This window comes from Chlamydotis macqueenii, chromosome 3 (assembly GCF_036417535.1).
Source record: "Chlamydotis macqueenii isolate bChlMac1 chromosome 3, bChlMac1.mat, whole genome shotgun sequence".
Classification (NCBI taxonomy): domain Eukaryota; kingdom Metazoa; phylum Chordata; class Aves; order Otidiformes; family Otididae; genus Chlamydotis; species Chlamydotis macqueenii.
Genome location: NC_141558.1, coordinates 127,712,249 through 127,732,008, shown reverse-complemented (window position 1 = coordinate 127,732,008; position 19,760 = coordinate 127,712,249). Strand labels below are relative to the sequence as shown.

The 19,760-nt window shown below is 52.9% G+C and overlaps 1 protein-coding gene and 1 pseudogene across 1 annotated transcript; one reads left to right on the top strand and one right to left on the bottom strand.

Moving 5' to 3' along the window:
* The first annotated feature begins 11,458 nt into the window (after positions 1-11,458).
* LOC147601539 (fibrinogen-like protein 1-like protein) lies at positions 11,459-14,005 on the top strand. Its single transcript, XM_086745026.1, has 2 exons — positions 11,459-11,631; positions 12,583-14,005. The coding sequence occupies exons 1-2, from the start codon at positions 11,529-11,531 to the stop codon at positions 13,209-13,211; spliced, it is 732 nt and encodes a 243-aa protein (XP_086601152.1). The 5' UTR covers positions 11,459-11,528; the 3' UTR covers positions 13,212-14,005.
* A 3,365-nt stretch (positions 14,006-17,370) lies between these two features.
* LOC147601538 (fibrinogen-like protein 1-like protein pseudogene) lies at positions 17,371-19,223 on the bottom strand (annotated as a pseudogene).
* Between the last annotated feature and the right edge of the window lie 537 nt (positions 19,224-19,760).

Genomic DNA, 19,760 nt, shown 5'->3' with positions numbered 1-19,760 from the left:
CTTATTTCAAATGCCAAGAGGAGTCTATTGCTACCTAGATATGTAGCTTTGGAAACTGGACTTCCTTAGCGTCATAGTTGAGCCCTGTTCGGGACCAAGCTACGCAGTCTCTCTCTCACTCCCCCCACCCTCCGAGGGAATAGGGAGAGATAATATAAGAGAAAAGGCTTGAGGTTTGAGATAAGGTCAGGGAGAGATCCTTAAAGTCACAGTTATGGGCAAAACAGACTCAACGCGGGGAAAAATATTAAAACCAAAGCAGGAGAATGAGACAGAGAACAAACTTCCTCCCCACCCCTCCCTCTTCCCGGGCTTAACTTTACCTCCTTCCTCCCCCCGAGCGGCACAGGGGAGAACAGGGAATGGGGGTGATGGTCAGTTCATCCCCTGTCGCTTCACACCGCTCCAACTGGTCCACGTCCTTCCGATGCTGGGGGCTGCAGAGCTGGATGCAGTACTGCAGGGGGGGTCTCACCAGAGCAGAGTAGAGGGGCAGAATCCCCTCCCTCGACCTGCTGGCCACGCTGCTGGGGATGCAGCCCAGGAAACAACCAGTTAAGAAAATATTGAAACTAGTTGGTTGCTCTTGTGAATGAATGCATATAGAAACACAGGCATGGCTGGTTGTTCTGAATGACAGGCGCTTGAAGGTTCAAGTAATTCACAGTCACTCCCTTAGACCCTGCGTGTGTCTGGACTAGTGTGTCGTGAAAACCTTTGAATTTGGAGGGGACCTGAACTGATTCCTTTCCATGGCCATTCTTCACTCATTAGAAGACCCCCACAAACCCAACAGTTGGTAACCTCCAATTCTCCCGCTATACTTTCAGCAAGATCCACAAACAGGTTCTTCCCGATAAAGGGAAGCCCTAACGGCTAACTACAGTGTTTTCCATTAAAATATTTAGAGGAGCCATCTATAAAAAGTCTTTTCCCTTCAAACACTAGGGCTTCGTGTAAATCTTCTCGGACTTTAGTCTGGTATTCAATAATATCCAAACAGGTGCAGGAGCGGTGAGCGGCTGCAGTGGGACGGAGGAAGGGGTGATGCACACATCCCTCCCCAAAGGTGACGACCCCGTCAGCACGACTGGGCCGAGGCGTGTGCAGAGACACCCTAAACCTGATCTGGTTGCAGGTGTCCCTGCTCCTTGCAGGGGCGGGGGGCGTTGCACGAGATGACCTTTAAAGGTCCCTTCCAACCCAAACTATTCTAGGGTTCTCTGATTCTAATTTGGGTGAAGGTGAGCCAGCTGTAGAAAGGTACAGGGCCAGTGCTATCACCCATTCAGAACTCCCACCCTGGGGAACACCCAGGACCTCCACTCAAGGGACTGTCACAGGCCCCCCCACTCTGGACATCTACACCCTAGGGCACCCCCAACCTGGCCCACCCTAGGGCCTGGGCCCCCAGGGAACCCTTCTGGGCTGAACAAAGGCTGAGCCCTTACGGCTTATCACAGGGATGTGGATCCACAATGATCCCCAGTCTAAAGCTGCTGCCTCCCCACCAGCTCCAACGTGCGTCCCTCCCTGTGGTGAGTGCCTATCCCTCTGTCTTGCCACACCCTGTCCCCTACTACATCTAACATCCCCCTGGGACCACCAAGTCTCTTCCTCCCTGGGTACCAGCCAGTGCCTGCATCTTCCAGCGTGTGACCCGCTATCCCATGGACTGCCAGTTTTTCTTGGACTGCCCAGGTATGGGCATCCAAGCTGGGCTCAGCACCCCCCCAGCCCTTACGCTGCACTGCGACGCACCCTTTGCGACACCCCCCACCACCTGCCCATTACCTGGATGTTTGCTAAGGACATGAGTTGCACATGCATGTGCAAAAGTGTATGTAGATATTCATGAGAGGATTGGGCATGGGTCCCACCGCCTGCACGCACACAGTTGTGCACTTGGCATGAGGACTGTCAAGAGATGCAGGTATTGCTTCTACAGTAGGTGTGTGTGCTATAAGTAGCATGTGTATAAGCATGCACAGGATGCATGCAAATGCTCATGCATGTGAAGGGTGCACACAAGCAAGAGGCAGGTCGCTTGTGTGTTTGCAGATCCATGTCCACTTGTGTGTACGCGTCTGTGAAGGAAGTGACTTTTCTGTATGCTCTGCTTGTGCATCTCTGTGTGCACACACATGGGGCATGAGGAGCATGTGTGGGACATGAGGGGCATGCACCTGCGTGTTGACGCGGAAGTAACGGACACTGCTGACGACCAATATGATCAAGCAAATGCCAATTTATTGTTGATACATCCCGGTTAATATAGCCCTTCTAATTCCGTATCATACGCAAGCTCTCTACTAATTGGTTAACTATATCATGCACGCGCTCCTAGCTAAAATATGATTCGTTAAGTCTCCATGTTCACACGCACGGCTCTCTCCACCTGCACCCTGCTTCACATTCAGCCCCCAGTCACGTATGCCAGCTGTTTTCCTTCTTCTCAAGGTTGCTTCGTTTACTTTCTCACAGGAAGCTTCATTACTTTCTCACAGGCGGCCTCATTATTTTCTCACAGGTGGCTTCAGTACTTTCTTACAGGCGGCTTCATTACTTTCTCACAAGCGGCTTCAGTGATGTCCTTGAGGCCTGCTGCTCACAAACATAACAATTCCATTCGGTCTGGATTGTTCACTAAGTGCCCCTGGTACTCCAGGTATCCAACACCTGCATGAGCAAAGGGGACAAGAAGCATGGAGGGGACATGACGAGCATGTGCAGGACACGGGTGCCTTTGCATGCACACGTCTGCTGTTTCGTGTACCCGGAGGACCAGGCTGCACTGATGTGTTCCTCTGTGCCTCAGATGCACACACAAGATCTGTCAATGTTTGAGGAGCTGCATGGGATTGCAGATGGAGCTCTTGGTCTGACCCTTCAGGACCCTACTTCGGAAATCCTTGCCTGTCCCCGAGGGGTCCCTTCTGAGCGCATGGTTCTTAAGTACTTCTACCTCAACGGTGGGCCCAGACACCTGAGTGCCTTGGGGTCAGTGAGCAGTGTGGGGTGGAGTGGGACCACAGACACCTGGGTCCATGGGAGAGGGGTGCATGGGGGTGTAAGCGGGGTGCCAGGACACCTGTGTCCATGGTGGACAGATGGAGTGGAGGAGGAGCTCCCAATGCCTGGCTTCTCTGGGGGCAGTGAGGTCTGTGGCTGGAGCAGGTGCTGCAGGGACATCCGGTCCCTGGGGCACAGCGCCCCAAGGTGCCTGAGTCCCCACAGTGTCAGAGTGGCAGCAGAGCTGGCACTCCAGGCTCGGTTCAGCGCTGCGCTGTGCTTGCCCCACAGCAGGATGGCCCCACACCACACAGCATGGCTGAGGCTGGTGTTGGCACTTGGCTCCATGGCGCTCGTCCTGCTGCTGGTGTGAGTCTTCCTGACATGGTAAACCTTACCCTCAAAATCCCCATGCTTCTGGAGCCCCCTGCAGACCAGGGGCTCCCAGAACTCCCTCTGGACCCTCAGTCTCTTGAGATTCCCTACAAATGTGACGGGACCCAGGTGTCCAGGGGCAGCTGTAGGCTGCCGGGACTCCTAAACTCACAGGGCCTCCTATTTCCCCCTGTGACTCCCATTGTCCTCTGGCCCATTCCAGGACCCCTCCCTTGCATCCAGGACAACTCCAGGCTGCCTTGCTTCCCCCAGATTCCCTAATTTCCCCTAAGACCCTGCCACTTTTCCCCATTTTTCCCCAGACCTCTCACTGTGCCTTTCAGGGTCCCAGTTACAGTCAATTGACCCAGATGCCCCCACTTTCCCCCAGGGTCACATACTTTCACCTTTAGACCCATCAGTTGCCCCCAGGAGCCATCAATTGTCCCTTGGTCCCCCTAGATGCCCCATGATCACCCCTCCTAAGATGGGGATATAAGGGTCTCCTCCTCTCTCCTCCTCTTTCTCATTCCTCCTTCTGCCTCCCAGGGCCACCTGGCAATGTCAGAGCATCCCAGATCTCAGTGACCTCCGGACACCCCACAGATATGGACAACAGGGTCCCCCAGGGGATTCCCGATGCCTGGATTCAGACTATGGGAGCTTGACACCTGGATCCATCCCTGAGGACCAACATTTCTGCAATTGCTTTTCTTGCGCTGGAGGTGACATGTGCAAATGGGAACAGTCTGAAAACAGAACCAGAGAGTGATAAAATCTGGATTAGGCTGGAGATAGAGAGCTGGGGTCTTGGGCTTGCATATAGAAGTCTATGGGGTTGCGTCCAGAATAACTGGGTACCACGCAGCACATAAGCAGTCCAAAACATAGTTTTGATGCTCCTCACCCTGCATTTCAACAGCTAGCACTAAGGGAAGGTCAGACTGCTACCTGTAGGAAAGCTTTCTCTTGATACTGATGTATCAAAGATACCTTCTGATGTCATAGCCACTCCAAATGCCAAGTTACTTTCTCCTCTGATTGTTTGCCTAAAAGCATTTTATCACATATTTACTTTGATACCACTTTATAACCCAGCTGACTTCAATTCAGTAACTTGGATAAACTATTGCTAGAGATTTTCTAGACATTATGCCTGTAACAAAATGGCCAAAGAGTAAAGGAAGAATGGTATATGATTACTTGAAGAAAAAAAAAATCACAGTGTCTCCAGTGCTCTGTGTGGCCTTAATATGTACCTAGACTTACGTTAGAAAGAAACAACTACCAGAAAAACAAACGCAGTATATGCAGAGTACGCCTATATCATAGAATCATAGAATCATAGAATGGTTAGGGTTGGAAGGGACCTTCAAAGGTCATCTAGTCCAACCCCCCTGCAAGGAGCAGGGACATCTCCAACCAGATCAGGTTGCTCAGAGCCTCATCCAGCCTGGCCTTGAACGTTTCCAGGGATGGGGCTTCCACCACCTCTCTGGGAAGCCTGTTCCAGTGTTCTATAACCTTCATTGTAAAAAAAAATTTCCTAATATCCAATCTAAATCTACCTCCCTCTATTTTGAAACCATTACCCCTTGTCCTGTCCGGGACTTTAGGCACTGGAAGGCTGCTCTAAGGTCTCCCCAGAGCCTCCTCTTCTCCAGGCTGAACAGCCCCAACTTTCTCAGCCTGGCCTCACAGCAGAGCTGCTCCAACCCTCTGATCATCTTTGTGGCCTCCTCTGGACCCTCTCCAACAGCTCCACGTCCTCCTGATGCTGGGGGCTCCAGAGCTGGACGCAGCACTGCAGGGGGGGGGGGTCTCACCAGAGCAGAGCAGAGCACCAGAATCCCCTCCCTCAACCTGCTGCCCACGCTTCTTTAGATGCAGCCCACGATGCGGTTGGCCTTCTGGGCTGCAAGCACACATTGCCGGCTCATGTTAGACTTCTTGTCCACCATCACTCCCAAGTCCCTCTCCTCAGGGCTGCTCTCGATCCATTCTCTGCCCAGCCTCTATTTGTGCCTGGGATTGCCACGACCCGGGTGCAGGACCTTGCACTTGGCCTGGTTGAACTTCATGAGGTTGGCACGGGCCCACCTCTGCAGCCTGTCAGGGTCCCTCTGGATGGAATCCCTCCCCTCCAGCGTGTCAACAGCACCACACAGCTTGTTCAAGGCCAGGTTGGATGAGGCTCTGAGCAACCTGATCTAGTCGAAGATGTCCCATATCCCACTGTTGCATTCAGTCCCAAGCAATCAGTTACAGGTTTCCCTCAGGTGGATGGCTGTGTGAAGTAAAGGGAAGGGGATGAAGCTGTTCCCACCCTGAATGCTGATAACAGGAGCATACACAGCTGGCAAAGGAGGGTGACAGAAAGATGCCACCACTGGGCATAGGCTCTCCCTTCCTCTCAGACCTCTCGGGCTCTTTTCTCCTCTCCATGGCAGGCCCTGGCAAGTGCTGGAGGGGCTCAGCACAGCATGGAGCAGCCAAGGGCAGAGAGGGAGCTGGTTTGCTGCAGTCTCACAGCGGAGGGCTTGCTACATGGTCATTTGCTACACAGAGCACAGTGACCTTGTCCTCCAGGACCCTGACTCATTATTGTATGCTCCGAGCTGTTTGGCGCAGGGCCCAGCTGTACAGCAGCAGCTCAACCAGCCTGGCTGGAGCTCTAGCACAGAAGCCATCAGCTGCCAAGCACAAAATCCAGTTCCTGAGACTGTCCAAAGGGGAATGAGCCCTTCTGGCCCGCTGCAGGTTGGGGCTGACTGAGAATCTCAGTGATGAGATGGCTAGAGTGGACCCTCCCCAGAGACTGCGGCAGCTCTTAGGCCTGGCTGTCACTTTGGAGAGGAGGCTGGCAGTGCATCAGAGTGTGTACCAGCATCCTGAGAGGTGATCTGCCATGCTCTGCACCATCTACCTTGCCACCCCCAGCAGAGGAATCTATGGAAGTGGGGACCACCAGCACACTTCTCACCCCAAAAGCAAAAAAGTAGATGGAGATAGGGGACATGATTTTATTATATATGTTTATATTATGCTTTTCTTATATTTTCTGCAAACAAGCAAGAGATCAAGCAAAAGTTGCAGAAAGCTTGTGTGGATGAGCAAGGAGTTCCTGAGTAAACTTACACATATAAAGGAAGCGTTCACCAGATGGAAGCAGAGTATGATGGCTGCTGGAATAAGGAGATGCTGTCCAGCAATTCAGGGATGGGGCTGGGAAAGCCAAGGCTGGCCTGGAGTGGCATCTGGCAAGAGAGGTGAGGGGCAGCAAGAAAGATTTCTACAAGTAAATAAACAAAAGGAATACTATGGAAAATGGGAATTCCTGTGAATCTGCTGCTGAATCTCCATTCAGAGGCCCTGGTGACACAGGACATGGAAAAGGCTTCACTTCTGCTTTTCTGGGGAGACCAGTCTTCAGGAATCCCAAGCCCAAGAGATCAGGGGAAAGGCTGAAGCAAGTAACACATACTCTTGCTGGAAGAGGATCAGGTTAGGGAATACTTAAGCAAACTGGACATACAGAAGTCCATGGGCAGGATATACCTGCAAATGCTGAGGGAGTTGACCAGTGTCACTGGAAGGCCGCTTTCAATAATCTTTGATTGATCCTGGCCACTGGGAGAAGTGTCTGAAGACTGGAGGAAAGTAAATGTTACTCAAGAGCAAGAAGGAGGACCCAGGGAACCACAGGCTAGTCTGCCTCACCTTGATCCTCAGAAGGTGATGAAGCAGCTAGTCCTGGAAACCATTTCCAAGCACATGAAAGACAAGAAGATGATCTGAACTAGTCAGCATAGATTTACAAAGGGAAAGTTGTATTTAAGTAACCTGCTAGCCTTCTACAATGACACTCGCATGATGGATAAGGGGACAGCAGTGGATATTGTTCACCTCGATTTTAGTAAGCTTTTTGACACTGTCTCCCAAAACCTCCTAACAGACAAACTGGCAAAATATGGATTAGAGAAGTGAACAGGGAGGTGGACTGAAAAACAGCTGAATGGACAGGCCCAGAGAGTGCTGATCAGTGGCATAAAGTCCAGCTGGACACCAGTCACCAGTGGTATACTCCTGGAGTCAACCCTGGGGCCATCCAGCTGCAAAGCAGGTCTGTGAAGAAGGACATGGAGATCCTGGTGGACAAGAAACTGACCATCAGCCAGCAATGTACGGTCATGCTAAAGAATGCCAGCAGCACCCTGGACTGCACTAGGAGTAGTGTTGCTAGCAGGTTGAAGGAGGCCTTCCCCTCTGCTCAGCACTGGTGAGACCTTACCTGGAGTCCAGTTCTGGGTTCACCAGTGTAAGAGAGACATGGATATGCTAGACAGAGTCCATCAAAGGGCCACAAAGATGATGAAGGGACTGGAGCAGTTCTCCTTTGTGGAAAGGCTGAGAGAGCTGGAACTGTTCAGCTTAGAGAAAAGAAGGCTCAGAGAGGGATCTTATCAGTGTGTATAAATACCTGAAGGGACAGAACAAAGAAGTGCGAGCTGGGCTCTTTCCAGTTGGTGCCCAGTGCCAGGACAAGATGCAATGACCACAAACTGATGTATAGGCAGTTCCATCTGAACACAAGAAAATACTTTTTCACTGTGAGGCTGACCAAACACTGGCATAGGTTGCCCAGGGCTAGAGTCTCCATCCTTGGGGATATTCAAAACCCAAGCAGACACTTTCCTGGGTGGCCTGCTGTCACTGATATTTCTTGAGGGGGGTGTTGGACCAGGAGATCTCCAGAGGTCCTTTCACATCTTGCCATCACATCCCAATGAGATGGCAAGAGAGGCCATCACATTGCCACCTGCCTCAGCAAACCACTTGTTTCCCCAGTGCCGGAAAACATCTTACCTCAATGGCAGCAAAGAGGGCCTGGTCAGACCACATTTATTAAGGTCAGTACACCCTACCCTCATCCTCCTGGATCAGCACACCCTCCAAAACAATCCTATAGTTGAATCAAGGGCCTCCTGTAGGTTTGTGGCCTCTGCATTTGCCCAGAGCACCCAGGCCCTTACCCAACCCACCCCAGACACTGTCACTGTTACAGATGGGAGAAGAATGCATGGTGGGGCCATAGCCCAAGAGACCTTAGAGTAACCACGATACCTGGGCATCCAGAGACTGTCCTTTGTCCCTAGTTATGGAAGTAAAACCTGTCTTTACCTGGCACTGGGGATCCTTGTGCTTCCCTATTGGAAGGGAAGACCTAGATCCTGAGGCAGGAGCTGGCCCTAGGAACCATCAGGCATTGCTTCCCGTACCACAGGACTTTGCCTGGGTTGTTGCAGAGATTCCCCTGTTACTGCTTGTGAGAGTGGGCCAATGCCAGCGCCCTTGAGTCGTTTCCACCTTCTCAGAGCATAGTTTGCTGAGTTAAGGAGTTTAGCCGGCCATGTCCAAAGTTAGCTCCTTCACTGAAAAGGACTGTTGTGAAAAAAGCTAGAAGAGACGGCCCACTCCTCCTCGAGAGTTGCTTTTAAGCTGCATCTTTACTCTTGGCTACATGGCAGCTGTGCAGCAGCTATGTCTGTGCCAAGCCTCATTCCTCCAGTTCTGCCCCGATGGGACAGAACTGGGCTTGACCTCAGACCTTCCCTATCTCTGCAGGCAGGCTTGGTCTGTGGCCCCAGCAAGGAATGGACTGTCACTATCTCCAGACTGGAGTCTTATCCTGACTTTCTACTCAGCATCACCCAGGGCCTCTGGGGTGACAAGGATTTGCAAAGGGAAACAGAGTGCAGGTGAGGGCTTGGGGAGCACCTGAGGGCATACAGAGGGCTCTGGCATGAAAAGGAAAGCAAATGTAGAACACTGTGATGCACTGCAAAGAAAATGGGGGGCTCTAGGCAGCACCAGAATGCAAACAGAGGAGTCTGAGGTGTACAGGAGGGAAATCAGAGCCCTCCGAACATACACCTTCTTTTGGGTGCACCAAAAGGTAAATGGAATGATTCTTAGGGGACAAGAGACCAAATGGAAGCCTCTGCATTGCACCAGAGGGCAAATAAAAGACCCTGGGGAGCATCAGAGGGTACACCAAAACCATTCATTCAATTCTACATGCATCCAGATCCCCTCCATGCAACTCTGTTCTCCCACATGGTACTGTGGTCCCCTCCATTCTTCTCTATGCTCATGCTTCCTCTGTTCCCCTCTGTGGACCCTCGATTACCTTCCATTCCCTTTTGAGTGCTTGTAGATCCTTTCTGCTTCCCTACCTGTGCCTTGGAACCCCACAGTTCCCACCCATGCATGCTCTGGTCTCCTCCACTCCCCTCTGTGCACCCCCCAGTCCCCGCTATCCTTTCTGAGTGCCTTACATCCAAACCATGCTTTCAGATTCCCTCTGTTCCCTTCTGGGTGCTTCTAGATCCCCTCAGACTCATTCTGTCCACTTCCAAGCATTCTCAGATGCTCTCCATTCCTATCCAGCTGTTTCATAGCTTCTCCATTCCCCTCCTTGTACACTCAAGTGTCCTCCATTTCCCTCTGTGTGCACCCAGATGTCCTCTGTTCCCCTTCTTGAATACTCGGATTTCCTCTGTTCCTTTCAGTGCCTGCTTAGTGCTGACTTCTCCCCTCTCTGCACACTCACATCTCTCTTTTCCACAAGTGCCCTCAGATTCCCAGTGTTGCCCTCCATCAACACTCAGGTCCCACTTGTCCCTTCTGTGGGTACTCCATTCCTAAGATTCCCAACGTCAGATCCCTTCCAGTCCCTCTGGGCACCCTCAGTTCCCCTCCACTTTCCCGCCGTGCACATTCATATCTCCCCCATTCCTTCCCTATGAACACAGGGTCAAGCTTTCTGTTTTCGCCTGTGTGCATGCTCAGACCTCTCCACTCCCCTCCCTACATGCTCAGATCCCCGTTGCTGCCTAGCATCTACCCAGTTTAGTTCCGTTCCTGGGCAGACACTTGCTCTACTCTGTAGCCATCCATCCTGCATGGCCAGTCTCCCAAACCCAGTGTCCCAGAGACCACAGCTATCTCAACTGGCCTACAGAAACCTTTTAGCCACTGTCAGCAGACCCATTCAGCTGCATCCTTGCAGATAGGGAATGTGGAACAGAGACCTCTTCTGCTTCCCCCAGATGGGGACCACCTGCCTGCTGTCATGCAGTCTAGAAAAAACTAGCCACTCCAAATATTGTCCCACAACAGTCAGTCTCTCTGGGAGTCTCAAGACTGCTCTAACTTCCCCACCAAGAGCTAGGCTGGGCTTCTCACAAGCACATTAGACAAGAAGCAGTTGACCTGGCAGCACCCTGCTGTAATGGTGTGAGGCGGGGACATCCCCAGTGTTTGCTTTCCACACTGGCTGGTGACTGGCATTCAAGTGTTTATTTACTGAGCTGCACTCTTCAAAGGTCCCAAATATGCTGTTTCCAGGGGAAATTCAATCCAAGCAGCTAAGCACTCACAGAAGAGACCATTCAAAGAAATTTTGCTGGCACAGGAGTTATTTTCTTTGCAGCTCAGAAAACTATGCATCTAGAGCCACAGGCACCTTCATCTCAGCTGGTGTTTTCTAAGGGCACAGAGGAAAGCCAGCCCAGTTTCCTCCTCCAGAAGGAAGAAAGCCGGGAGCGGGGGGTTAGGATCCACTCACCCCGCCCACAGCAGGGAACTCTACAAATGCCTCTGTGAGACCTGCCACTCCACAGGTCTGTGCTCCTGAGGGCATCCCTCTCTGAACACCGTGGGTGAGTACGGGGCTGGGAAGCGGGCGCTCCTTGCTAGCAACGGGAGGAGCACAGGTGGGGCAGCCCAGCCGTAGGGAGAGGCTCTGTGCACTGGTCTTTGCGCACTGTGGAGGGTAGTGGCACTCCACCCAAAATTATCTCATGCGTGACTTTTCAGGAGCTAATCAAGGGGAAAAGGCAAGGTTCTCTATCCCTAGGGCAAAAGAGTTGAAGCCTTTTGGCAAGCTTTCCAGCTTCCATGGACCAGTCTGATGCTGCTCAGCATGCTTGGTGCACTCCTGCATCTCACATGGTCGTGTTACACTGTGCAATGCTGGAGCCATGGGATTTCCCGTCTCTCGGGAGGGAGGGTCACATTTCATCTTTTCTCCATCTTTTCCCTTTCTAGCAGCCCAGTGCCTCCTACTCCTTGCTTGCATGCTGGTCTTGGCTGCCCCAGGCCACTCCATGCGTGTACAAACCCTAAACATCTTCAAGAAATCTCCCTCCAACACTTCGGCAAGTGCTCTGAAGAAAACCAGTATGTAGCATCCCATGGGCATCGCAGTACTCTCACCAACCCCCTTCAGTTCCTCGGTCTGGGTCAGCCCTGGCTAGTGAGCAGCCCCAGCCCATGCTCTGGGCCAGTGGAGGCTTGATAAAGCGACACTTGGGAGAGGGTGTGTCATCATGCCTCAGATCCAAAAACCACCTCCATAGTGTATACAGGCAGGCACGCTGGGGAGAGGCAACATCAACCCCAGTCTTTGCTCAGCTGTGGAGAGGAGCTCTGCCCACCTGTCAGGATGACCTTACCGCAGTGGGAGGTCCTGCAGCAAGCAAGCTGAAGGCATGGGGAGACCACACCTGCCAGCACAGGGGGGACCCAGTGCTGCGCACTCATGTGCAGCCAACTCCGGGTGGGGAAGGGCCCTACGCTGTCCCTAGCCCTGGCCCCGCTCCAGGACTGAGGATGGTGGATGTGAGGAGGTGTACCTCATGCAGATTGCAGTGCTGCACTTGTGCATGCATGTGCGTGTGTGTGTGTGCGCACGCACTGTGCAGACTGGTAAGGGTATCTGTGTGCTTGAAGGGGTCATTTTTCACCCATTCCCTCAGTCACAGGCAGAGGCAAGGTCCTCTTCACCTTCCTCCTCAGCGTGACCCGGTTTTAGCGACACAATCCCTTTTCAGGAGACCCAGAACAGCCCACTAGTGTCCTTAGTCTCCTGGTCTGATACCAGCAGAGCCCAGTGGGTCTGGTGCCTTTCACTGAGGCTGCCTCCTGTTAGGTGTCCCATATGGAAATGGAACAGAGGGCTGAGGCCAACCTACTCTCACCTCCAGCCAAGCACACTCACCTCTCTGGGCTGGGACAGCTGATTATCCCCCAGGTACTCTGGCCAGATGTCCCTCTTCCCTGCCACAGGGTGAAACATGGTCTTGTCCTGTTGCACAGACTTTTGTTATATCACCTTCTCTCCCACTGCAGGTTTGCCCAAGGACTGCAGTGAGGTCCTTGCTGCCAGCCCCAGTGGCGTCTACGTCATCCAGCCCACAGGCCTGCACCCCATCGTGGTGTACTGCGAGATGAACACAACAGACGGGGGCTGGACGGTCATCCAGAGGAACCGGCAGAGCACGGAGATCACCTGGGCTGAGTCCTGGAGCACCTACAAGTATGGCTTTGGGAACGTGCACACTGATTTCTGGCTGGGCACTGAGTACATCCATCAGATCTCCAGGCAGAAAGTCTACCAGGTCAGGTTTGTCATCTGGGATGCCGCAAACAATACAAAGTTTGCAGACTACAACCTCTTCAGTGTGGAAGATGAGTCCCACGGGTACCGGCTGAGGCTGGGAACGTACTCGGGGACAGCGGAGGATGCCATGGACTCAGACAATCCCAGGAACATTCACAACAACATGAAGTTCTCCACAAAAGATTGGGATCAGGACACTTATAGAGGGAACTGCGCTTCCCGCTCTGGGGGCGGGTGGTGGTACTCGGCATGTTATTCCGTACAGCTGAACGTCAAGGGGGCCATAAAGTGGGGCAGCCTGTGCAACGGGAACTGCAAAGCTTCTGCCATCCTCATCAAACCAGCTCCCTACCATTAGTACTCTTTCCTCTCCTGTCTGCACCAGGCACACGGCCAGACCAGTGTCCTGCTGGGACCCATTTTGCTGGCTGGGGGACTGGGGGTGAATCGAGTTGTTCCTGTATATGAAGACCTGTTTTCTTTTCCTCTTCTCCTGAAAAGTAGCAAAGCTCCCTGCTTTGTCTCTAGCCTTTCACCTGTGGTGGGTTTTTAGGGATCATTAGTAGAACAAGTCTTTATACAAACACAGCAGTTTCCAAACATTTTCCATCTGGAGAGAAAACTGCACAGAAACCTAAAACCCTCCTGATCCAGCAAGGTCTTATTCTCTTCTTGCTTTGCTTTTAGCCTGCAGAATAAAATTGTTTTCAGAATCTGCACAGACATGCACAAATTCACAGAGGTGAGGGGTGGAATGTCCTGGTTTTATTCAGTGAGGGGAGCTACGGTGGCAGCTTCTGTAAGAAGCTTCTAGAAGTTGTTTCCCCTTTATCCAGTGGACTCAGTGGGGCCCAGGGCAGACCCGCTGCTGGCCAAGGCCGAGCCGATTGGTAGCAGAATGTTCCCTGATAACGCCTCTGCGATAACAGATTTAAGAAGGGGAAAACAGAAAAAAAAGAGTAGAGAAGATGGGATGTGAATGAGATTCTGAGAGGCGTCTGCCAGCCTGTTGAGAAGAATTTCTTGTGAGAGGAACGGCTGCAGACGCTAAGGTCAGTGCAGAAGGAGGGGGAGCAGTAATGCAGCTCCTGGCCAGAATTCCCCTGCAGCCTGTGGTGATGAACATGGTGGAGCCGGCTGTGCCCCTGCAGCCCGGGGAGGCCCATGGAGGAGCAGAGGTCCCCCTGCAGCCCGGGGAGGACCCCATGCCGGAGCAGGCAGGTGCCTGAAGGAGGCTGTGGCCCATGGAGGCCCCACTGGGGCAGCCGTTCTGGAGAGACTGCACCCTGTGGAAGAGATGACCCACGCCGGAGCAGTTTCACGGAGGACTGTGGCCCATGGGAGAGACCCCACGAAGGAGCAGGGGAGGAATGTGAGGAGTTCTTCCCCCGACCATGAAGCAGCGGCGTGAAACAACGTGTGATGGACTGACCGCAACCCCCATTCCCTCTTCCCCCTCTGTGCCATTCGGGGGGGGGGGAGGTGGCAGAGATAATGTTAAGCCCGGGGAGGGGGGGTGGGGGGAGGTTATCTTGTTCTCTGTCTCATTCTCCTGCTTTGGTTTGAGAAATAAATGACTATTTTTCCCCAAGTCGAGTCTGTTTTGCCCATAACGGTAACTTTAAGGATCTCTCCCTGACCTTATCTCAAACCTCAAGCCTTTTTTCTTATATCATCTCCCCCGGTCTCTCGGAGGGTGGGGGGAGTGAGAGAGAGACTGCGTAGCTTGGTTCAGAGCAGGGCTAACCTACAACAATCCTGCAGAATAAAATTGTTTTCAGAATCTTCACAGACATGCCTAAATATCCTTCATTTGCTTGGGAACTTCTTGTAACCGCTGCCAGTTTCTTGCCAGGAGCAGACCTGAGGCTCCTGTGCAGTAAGAAAAGACTTTCAAAGGGAAAATTTTTCATTAGGCTTAAATGAGGAATTAAAGACAAAACTTTCACTTAAAGAAGATAGTTGTGTTTCAAGGTGAGCATCTTTCAAAAAGGGAATGCAGTACCACATGGCCAAGAGCAAGCACTGAGGGTAGGAGGCAGGCATCAGCCCAGTTCAGCCCTATCAGCCATGACCTGGAGCCAACCACCCTGCCGTGTTAACCTTGTGAATGCTGGCCCAGGCCGTGGAAGGTAACTGGTAGAGTGGACAGGGAAGAAAGGGACAACAGCACTGCAAAGCCACACAGCACTGCATGACAGGGACATCTGGGGCAGGTTTAAAAGCTGAGGCAGCCTGACATGGCCGGGATCCTAGAATTTTAAGAGGCCTGGATCAGCTTGGGTCTGTAGAGGCTTGCTCCAGTGTGGTGATATCTGTATGTGCTGCATAGCTCAAACTGGGAAGCCTTTCTTAACAAGCAGCACCCTCATACATTCATCTCCCCATGCATCAGGGCTGCAGGCCCACAGAGGCCTCCAGGGCAGTTAGGGCTGCCGGCGCAACCCTGCTATAGCTCTGCAGGGTGCCCTGGGACCTCAGCTGTAGATCTTGGCCTGAGAGTCCCAAGTTGTTCAGGATTCACAGCCACAAGCCTTCCTCAAGCTCATGTTTTCTTACAAAAAAAAAAAAAGAGGAGAGGAACCGTGGCTTCTTTTGAATCCTAAGTTGAAACTTGCCTCCATTGCAAAGGAGATCCATAGCCACATTCCCCCTGTGCAGCAGAGTACTATGGGACTGACTGACCCACATCTCTCACACCCTCATGGAGCCCACCACCCTCTCCACACCTCAATCCGTGGTTTCTTCCCTTTCCCCAACCACCCAGTAATGGACAGGGGCAAACTATGGGCAAGGATTTTGCAAAACGCTGGGCTTTGCTGGCCCTGTTGGCTAATCGTAATCTTCCAGCCGCAGTTCAGTGCCCAGTGGCTGAAACAAGCCATTGGAAGCAATATTGCATCCAGAGACCTAAGAATTAAACCACAGACAGAATTAAGTACAACAGCTGTGCTCAGCTGTAACAAACAACCGTACTGAAGGGAGAAAAGCTCACGGTACAGGCTAGTGCTGTGGAACATTGAAATATTTCAGGAAAAAAAAAAAAAAGTAAAAGCAGCACAGAACCGCTGCATGCTATGCTTCCACACTGGAAGGGAGGGATGCCATCCAGAGGGACCTTGACAGGCTGCAGAGGTGGGCCCGTGCCAACCTCATGAAGTTCAACCAGGCCAAGTGCAAGGTCCTGCACCTGGGTCATGGCAATCCCAGGCACAAATACAGGCTGAGCAGAGAATGGATTGAGAGCAGCCCTGAGGAGAAGGACTTGGGAGTGCTGGTGGACGAGAAGCTCAACATGAGCAGTCAATGTGCTCTTGTGGCCCAGAAGGCCAACCGCATCCTGGGCTGCATCAAGAGAAGCATGGCCAGCAGGTCTAGGGAGGTGATTCTCCCCCTCTACTCTGCCCTGGTGAGACCCTACCTGGAGTACTGTGTCCAGTTCTGGAGCCCCCAACACAAGAAGGACGTGGACCAGTTGGAGAAGGTCCAGAGGAGGGCCACAAAGATGATAAAAGGGCTGGAGCACCTCTCTTATGAGGACAGGCTGAGAGAGTTGGGGCTGTTCAGCCTGGAGAAGAGGAGGCTCCGGGGAGACCTGATAGCGGTCTTCCAGCACCTCAAGGGGGCCTACAAGAAAGACAGGGAAAGGCTGTTTAGTAGGGCCTGTTGCGATAGGACAAGGAGAAATGGTTTTAAAACAGAGGGGGGTAGATTTAGATTAGATATTAGGAAAAAATTTTTTACAATGAGGGTTATAGAACACTGGAACAGGTTTCCCAGAGAGGTGGTGGAGGCTCCATCCCTGGAAAAGTTCAAGGCCAGGTTGGAGCAACCTGATCTAGTTGTGGATGTCCCTGTTCCTTGCAGGGGGGTTGGACTAGATGACCTTTGAAGGTCCCTTCCAACCCTAACCATTCTATGATTCTATGATTCTATGCCAGCTCTGCACCAGCTCAGCCAGGGAGCAGAATCAGCTGGCTGAGCAAACCATCTTGAAACCAGAAGCCACCATGTCAGCCCTGTGAGAGGTGAGCTCTGCACATGCCAGGGAGATGGGGCATCCTTTAAGCAGGCGTGTCTCCTTGCCTAGGAGAGGATCTGCATCATACACCTACTTTCCCCTAGATCCACCACCTCAACCTCAACTGCTCCCGCGCGTGTGTGCAGTGTCACGACGGCTGGTAGACATGAGGCAGCAAAGTTTGGCTCCAGGGTTTATTGCAGATGATTTCTCCCACCATGGGTAGCAGAGCTGTGGGGCGTATGGGGCCCGGGGAGGGAGCAGGGCCTGAGCAAAGCAGGGACACACCAATCGCACAGGGAAGGAACTTGCACTGTCTCCCCTCCCCAGGACAGGAGCGGGAGCGCCCACCCCAAACCAGTGCCTGTGTCCCAGTGCCAGGCACCACCGCAGCACTGAGTGAAGTCACCCGCGTTCTGGGGGCTCTGGGCGATCACTCCTGAGCCCCAGAGCTGCTGTCGTTCAGCTGGTGACGGTGCGGGAGCCGCAGGCAGTGCAGGACATGCAGCAGGGCTGGCACAGGGCTGTTGGCAGGCACGGGAACAGGGCACTGAGCTGGGGACGGCAGCACTCCCACAAACTGCCAGGAGGCTGGGCACTGTGGCACGGTCAGCACACATCTGTGGGTTTGACCAGGATGAGGGAGGACGTGCAGTCGCCATTATCACAGAATCCTGGCCAAACGATGTGTTTTTTGGCATTGAGCAGGACATTCTGGCACCGGTCATACCACCAGCCCCCGTAGCTGTTGGCGCAGTTCCCGCTGTACTGGTCCTGGTCCCTGTCGGTCGTGCTGAACTTCATGTTGTCATGTATGCCCCCCTTCTTGGGGTGATAGCTGGTCAGATAGTCATCCCCATCACCAGAAAACCTGCCCAGCCTCAGCGGGTACCCGCTATCCTCGCTCTCCACCCTGAAGATGTCGTACTCGGCGTAATGGGTGACGTTGGCCTTGTTCCGCACGATGAAGCGGATTTTGTAGGTGCCCTGCTGCGTCAGCAGGTGCAGATACTCGGTGCCCAGCCAGTGATCGCCCTGCACATTCCCGAAGCCATACTTGTATGTAGTCCAGGATTGCTTCCACGTGATCTCAGTGTCATGAGAGTTCCTCTGGACAACAGTCCAGCCCTTGCCTTCGGTGTCCATGTCGCACCACACCACGCGGGGGGGTGACCTTGCTGGCTGGATGACATACACCCCGCTGGGGCTGGTCTTCTGCCCCTGCCCTTGTGGGAGGGGGAGAGAATGAGAAGGGTGGAAGTGAGGAAACTCATGGGTTGAGATGAAAACAGTTTAATAATTAAAAGGAAACAAACCACCACCACCACTTGTGAGGAAAAGAGTAAAAAAATAACAAATAGAGAACAATAAACCCCCAGAAAGACAAGTGATAAAACTGAAAACAATTGCAAATTATCAATTAAAACAACTGAGATGGGAGTGAGGTGCAGGGAAGCAGGTGGGAGGTGTCAGGTGGTGGGGGGCAGGCATCACCCCAGGGTCTGCAGGCAGAGGGGGTTATGGGGGTCAGGGTGGAATATAGGGAGGCAGAACAGGGGTGGAGGGGGGAGTGAGGGCATGAGACAGGAGGGCAGGGGTTGTTGGGGGGGGGGGGGGGGGGGGGCGGAGAAATACCAAAAAACCTCAAAGAGCTAAGGGGAGGGACCAAGGGAGCCAGACAGAGAGAGAATGATACAGACAAAAGTGGGCTATGGCACAGAAAGGGAAGAAATTAAAACAAAGGGACAGGGACCTGGAATAACTTAATCTAATGTAAGAAAGAAAAGGTGTATGTAGGATACAGGGCAGAGAGAGAGGAACTGAAAAATCAGGGACATGGACCTGGACATAGAGAGATGGGGGGTGGGAACTGTGAAAGGCTAAAAGGCAGATGAGGAGAAATTTTGAAAATTGTGATAGGAAGACAGACCGATAAATGGAAAAAAAATGGGCAGCAGAGAGAAAAATAAAGCAAAGAGGTAGCAGGAGAGAGGGAGAGGTATAGGGAAGTAAAAAAAACCTACAGCAGTGAGAGAAAGAGAGGGAGAGGCAGGGAGGGATGAGGATGCAGAAGAGGGATGAAACAACGCTGCTGGTCCAGGACCCATTGCTTCTCCTGCTCTCAGATCTGCTGCGAGAATTTGACGGTTTGGATGAGTTTTTCTCTCTCTCTCTCTCACCCCACCCTCCCTTCCTCCTCTGTACCTCTGGTCACTTCACTGTCATCCACTTAAGAGAACAGACTGGCGTCTTACACTCTTACAGTAGGAGGCTTTGAGGACACACAGCCTCACGCGCACACACGTGCCTGTCCTGCGCTTTCGGTTGCATACAGACCCTGCGGTGCATGTTGCCAGTCTGGCCTGCCGCCGGCTACGAAGAGGAATTCTTCCTCACCTGGAGAGGGAGGCTCCCTCTGGGCTGCAGCAGGAGGCAGATACCAGTCAGACGGCATTTGTTTTTTTCTTCCTTACCTTTCACCAGCCTCTCCAGCTTCCCGCTGCAGCAGCTCCTGTCCACAGCCAGTAAGTCCTCCCATGGCTCGCACTGGCCCCTCCACGGCCACCCGGGGCAGGGCAGCACCAGCCCCTCCAGCAGCACCCACCCCTTTACAGGGAGGGGCCGCCTCCATCACCCTCACTGCCCGCACCTGGGGCTCCTCCAGCCCCAGCCCACAGCTGGAGCCCGGCAGGAACTGGGGGCCATCGCCTGACCCCCACACTGCATCACCTCCTCCCATGGGCTCTTCACAGCCCCTGGCCCCGGGCACAGGGAGCAGAAACGCAGCCGGAAAGTCAAAGGACACGGCGAGTGTTTATTCAGCCCCAGAAGTGAGGTGCAGCCAACGCTCCCCCAGCCCCTGGAATGCCTCGGCAGCCGTTTCCA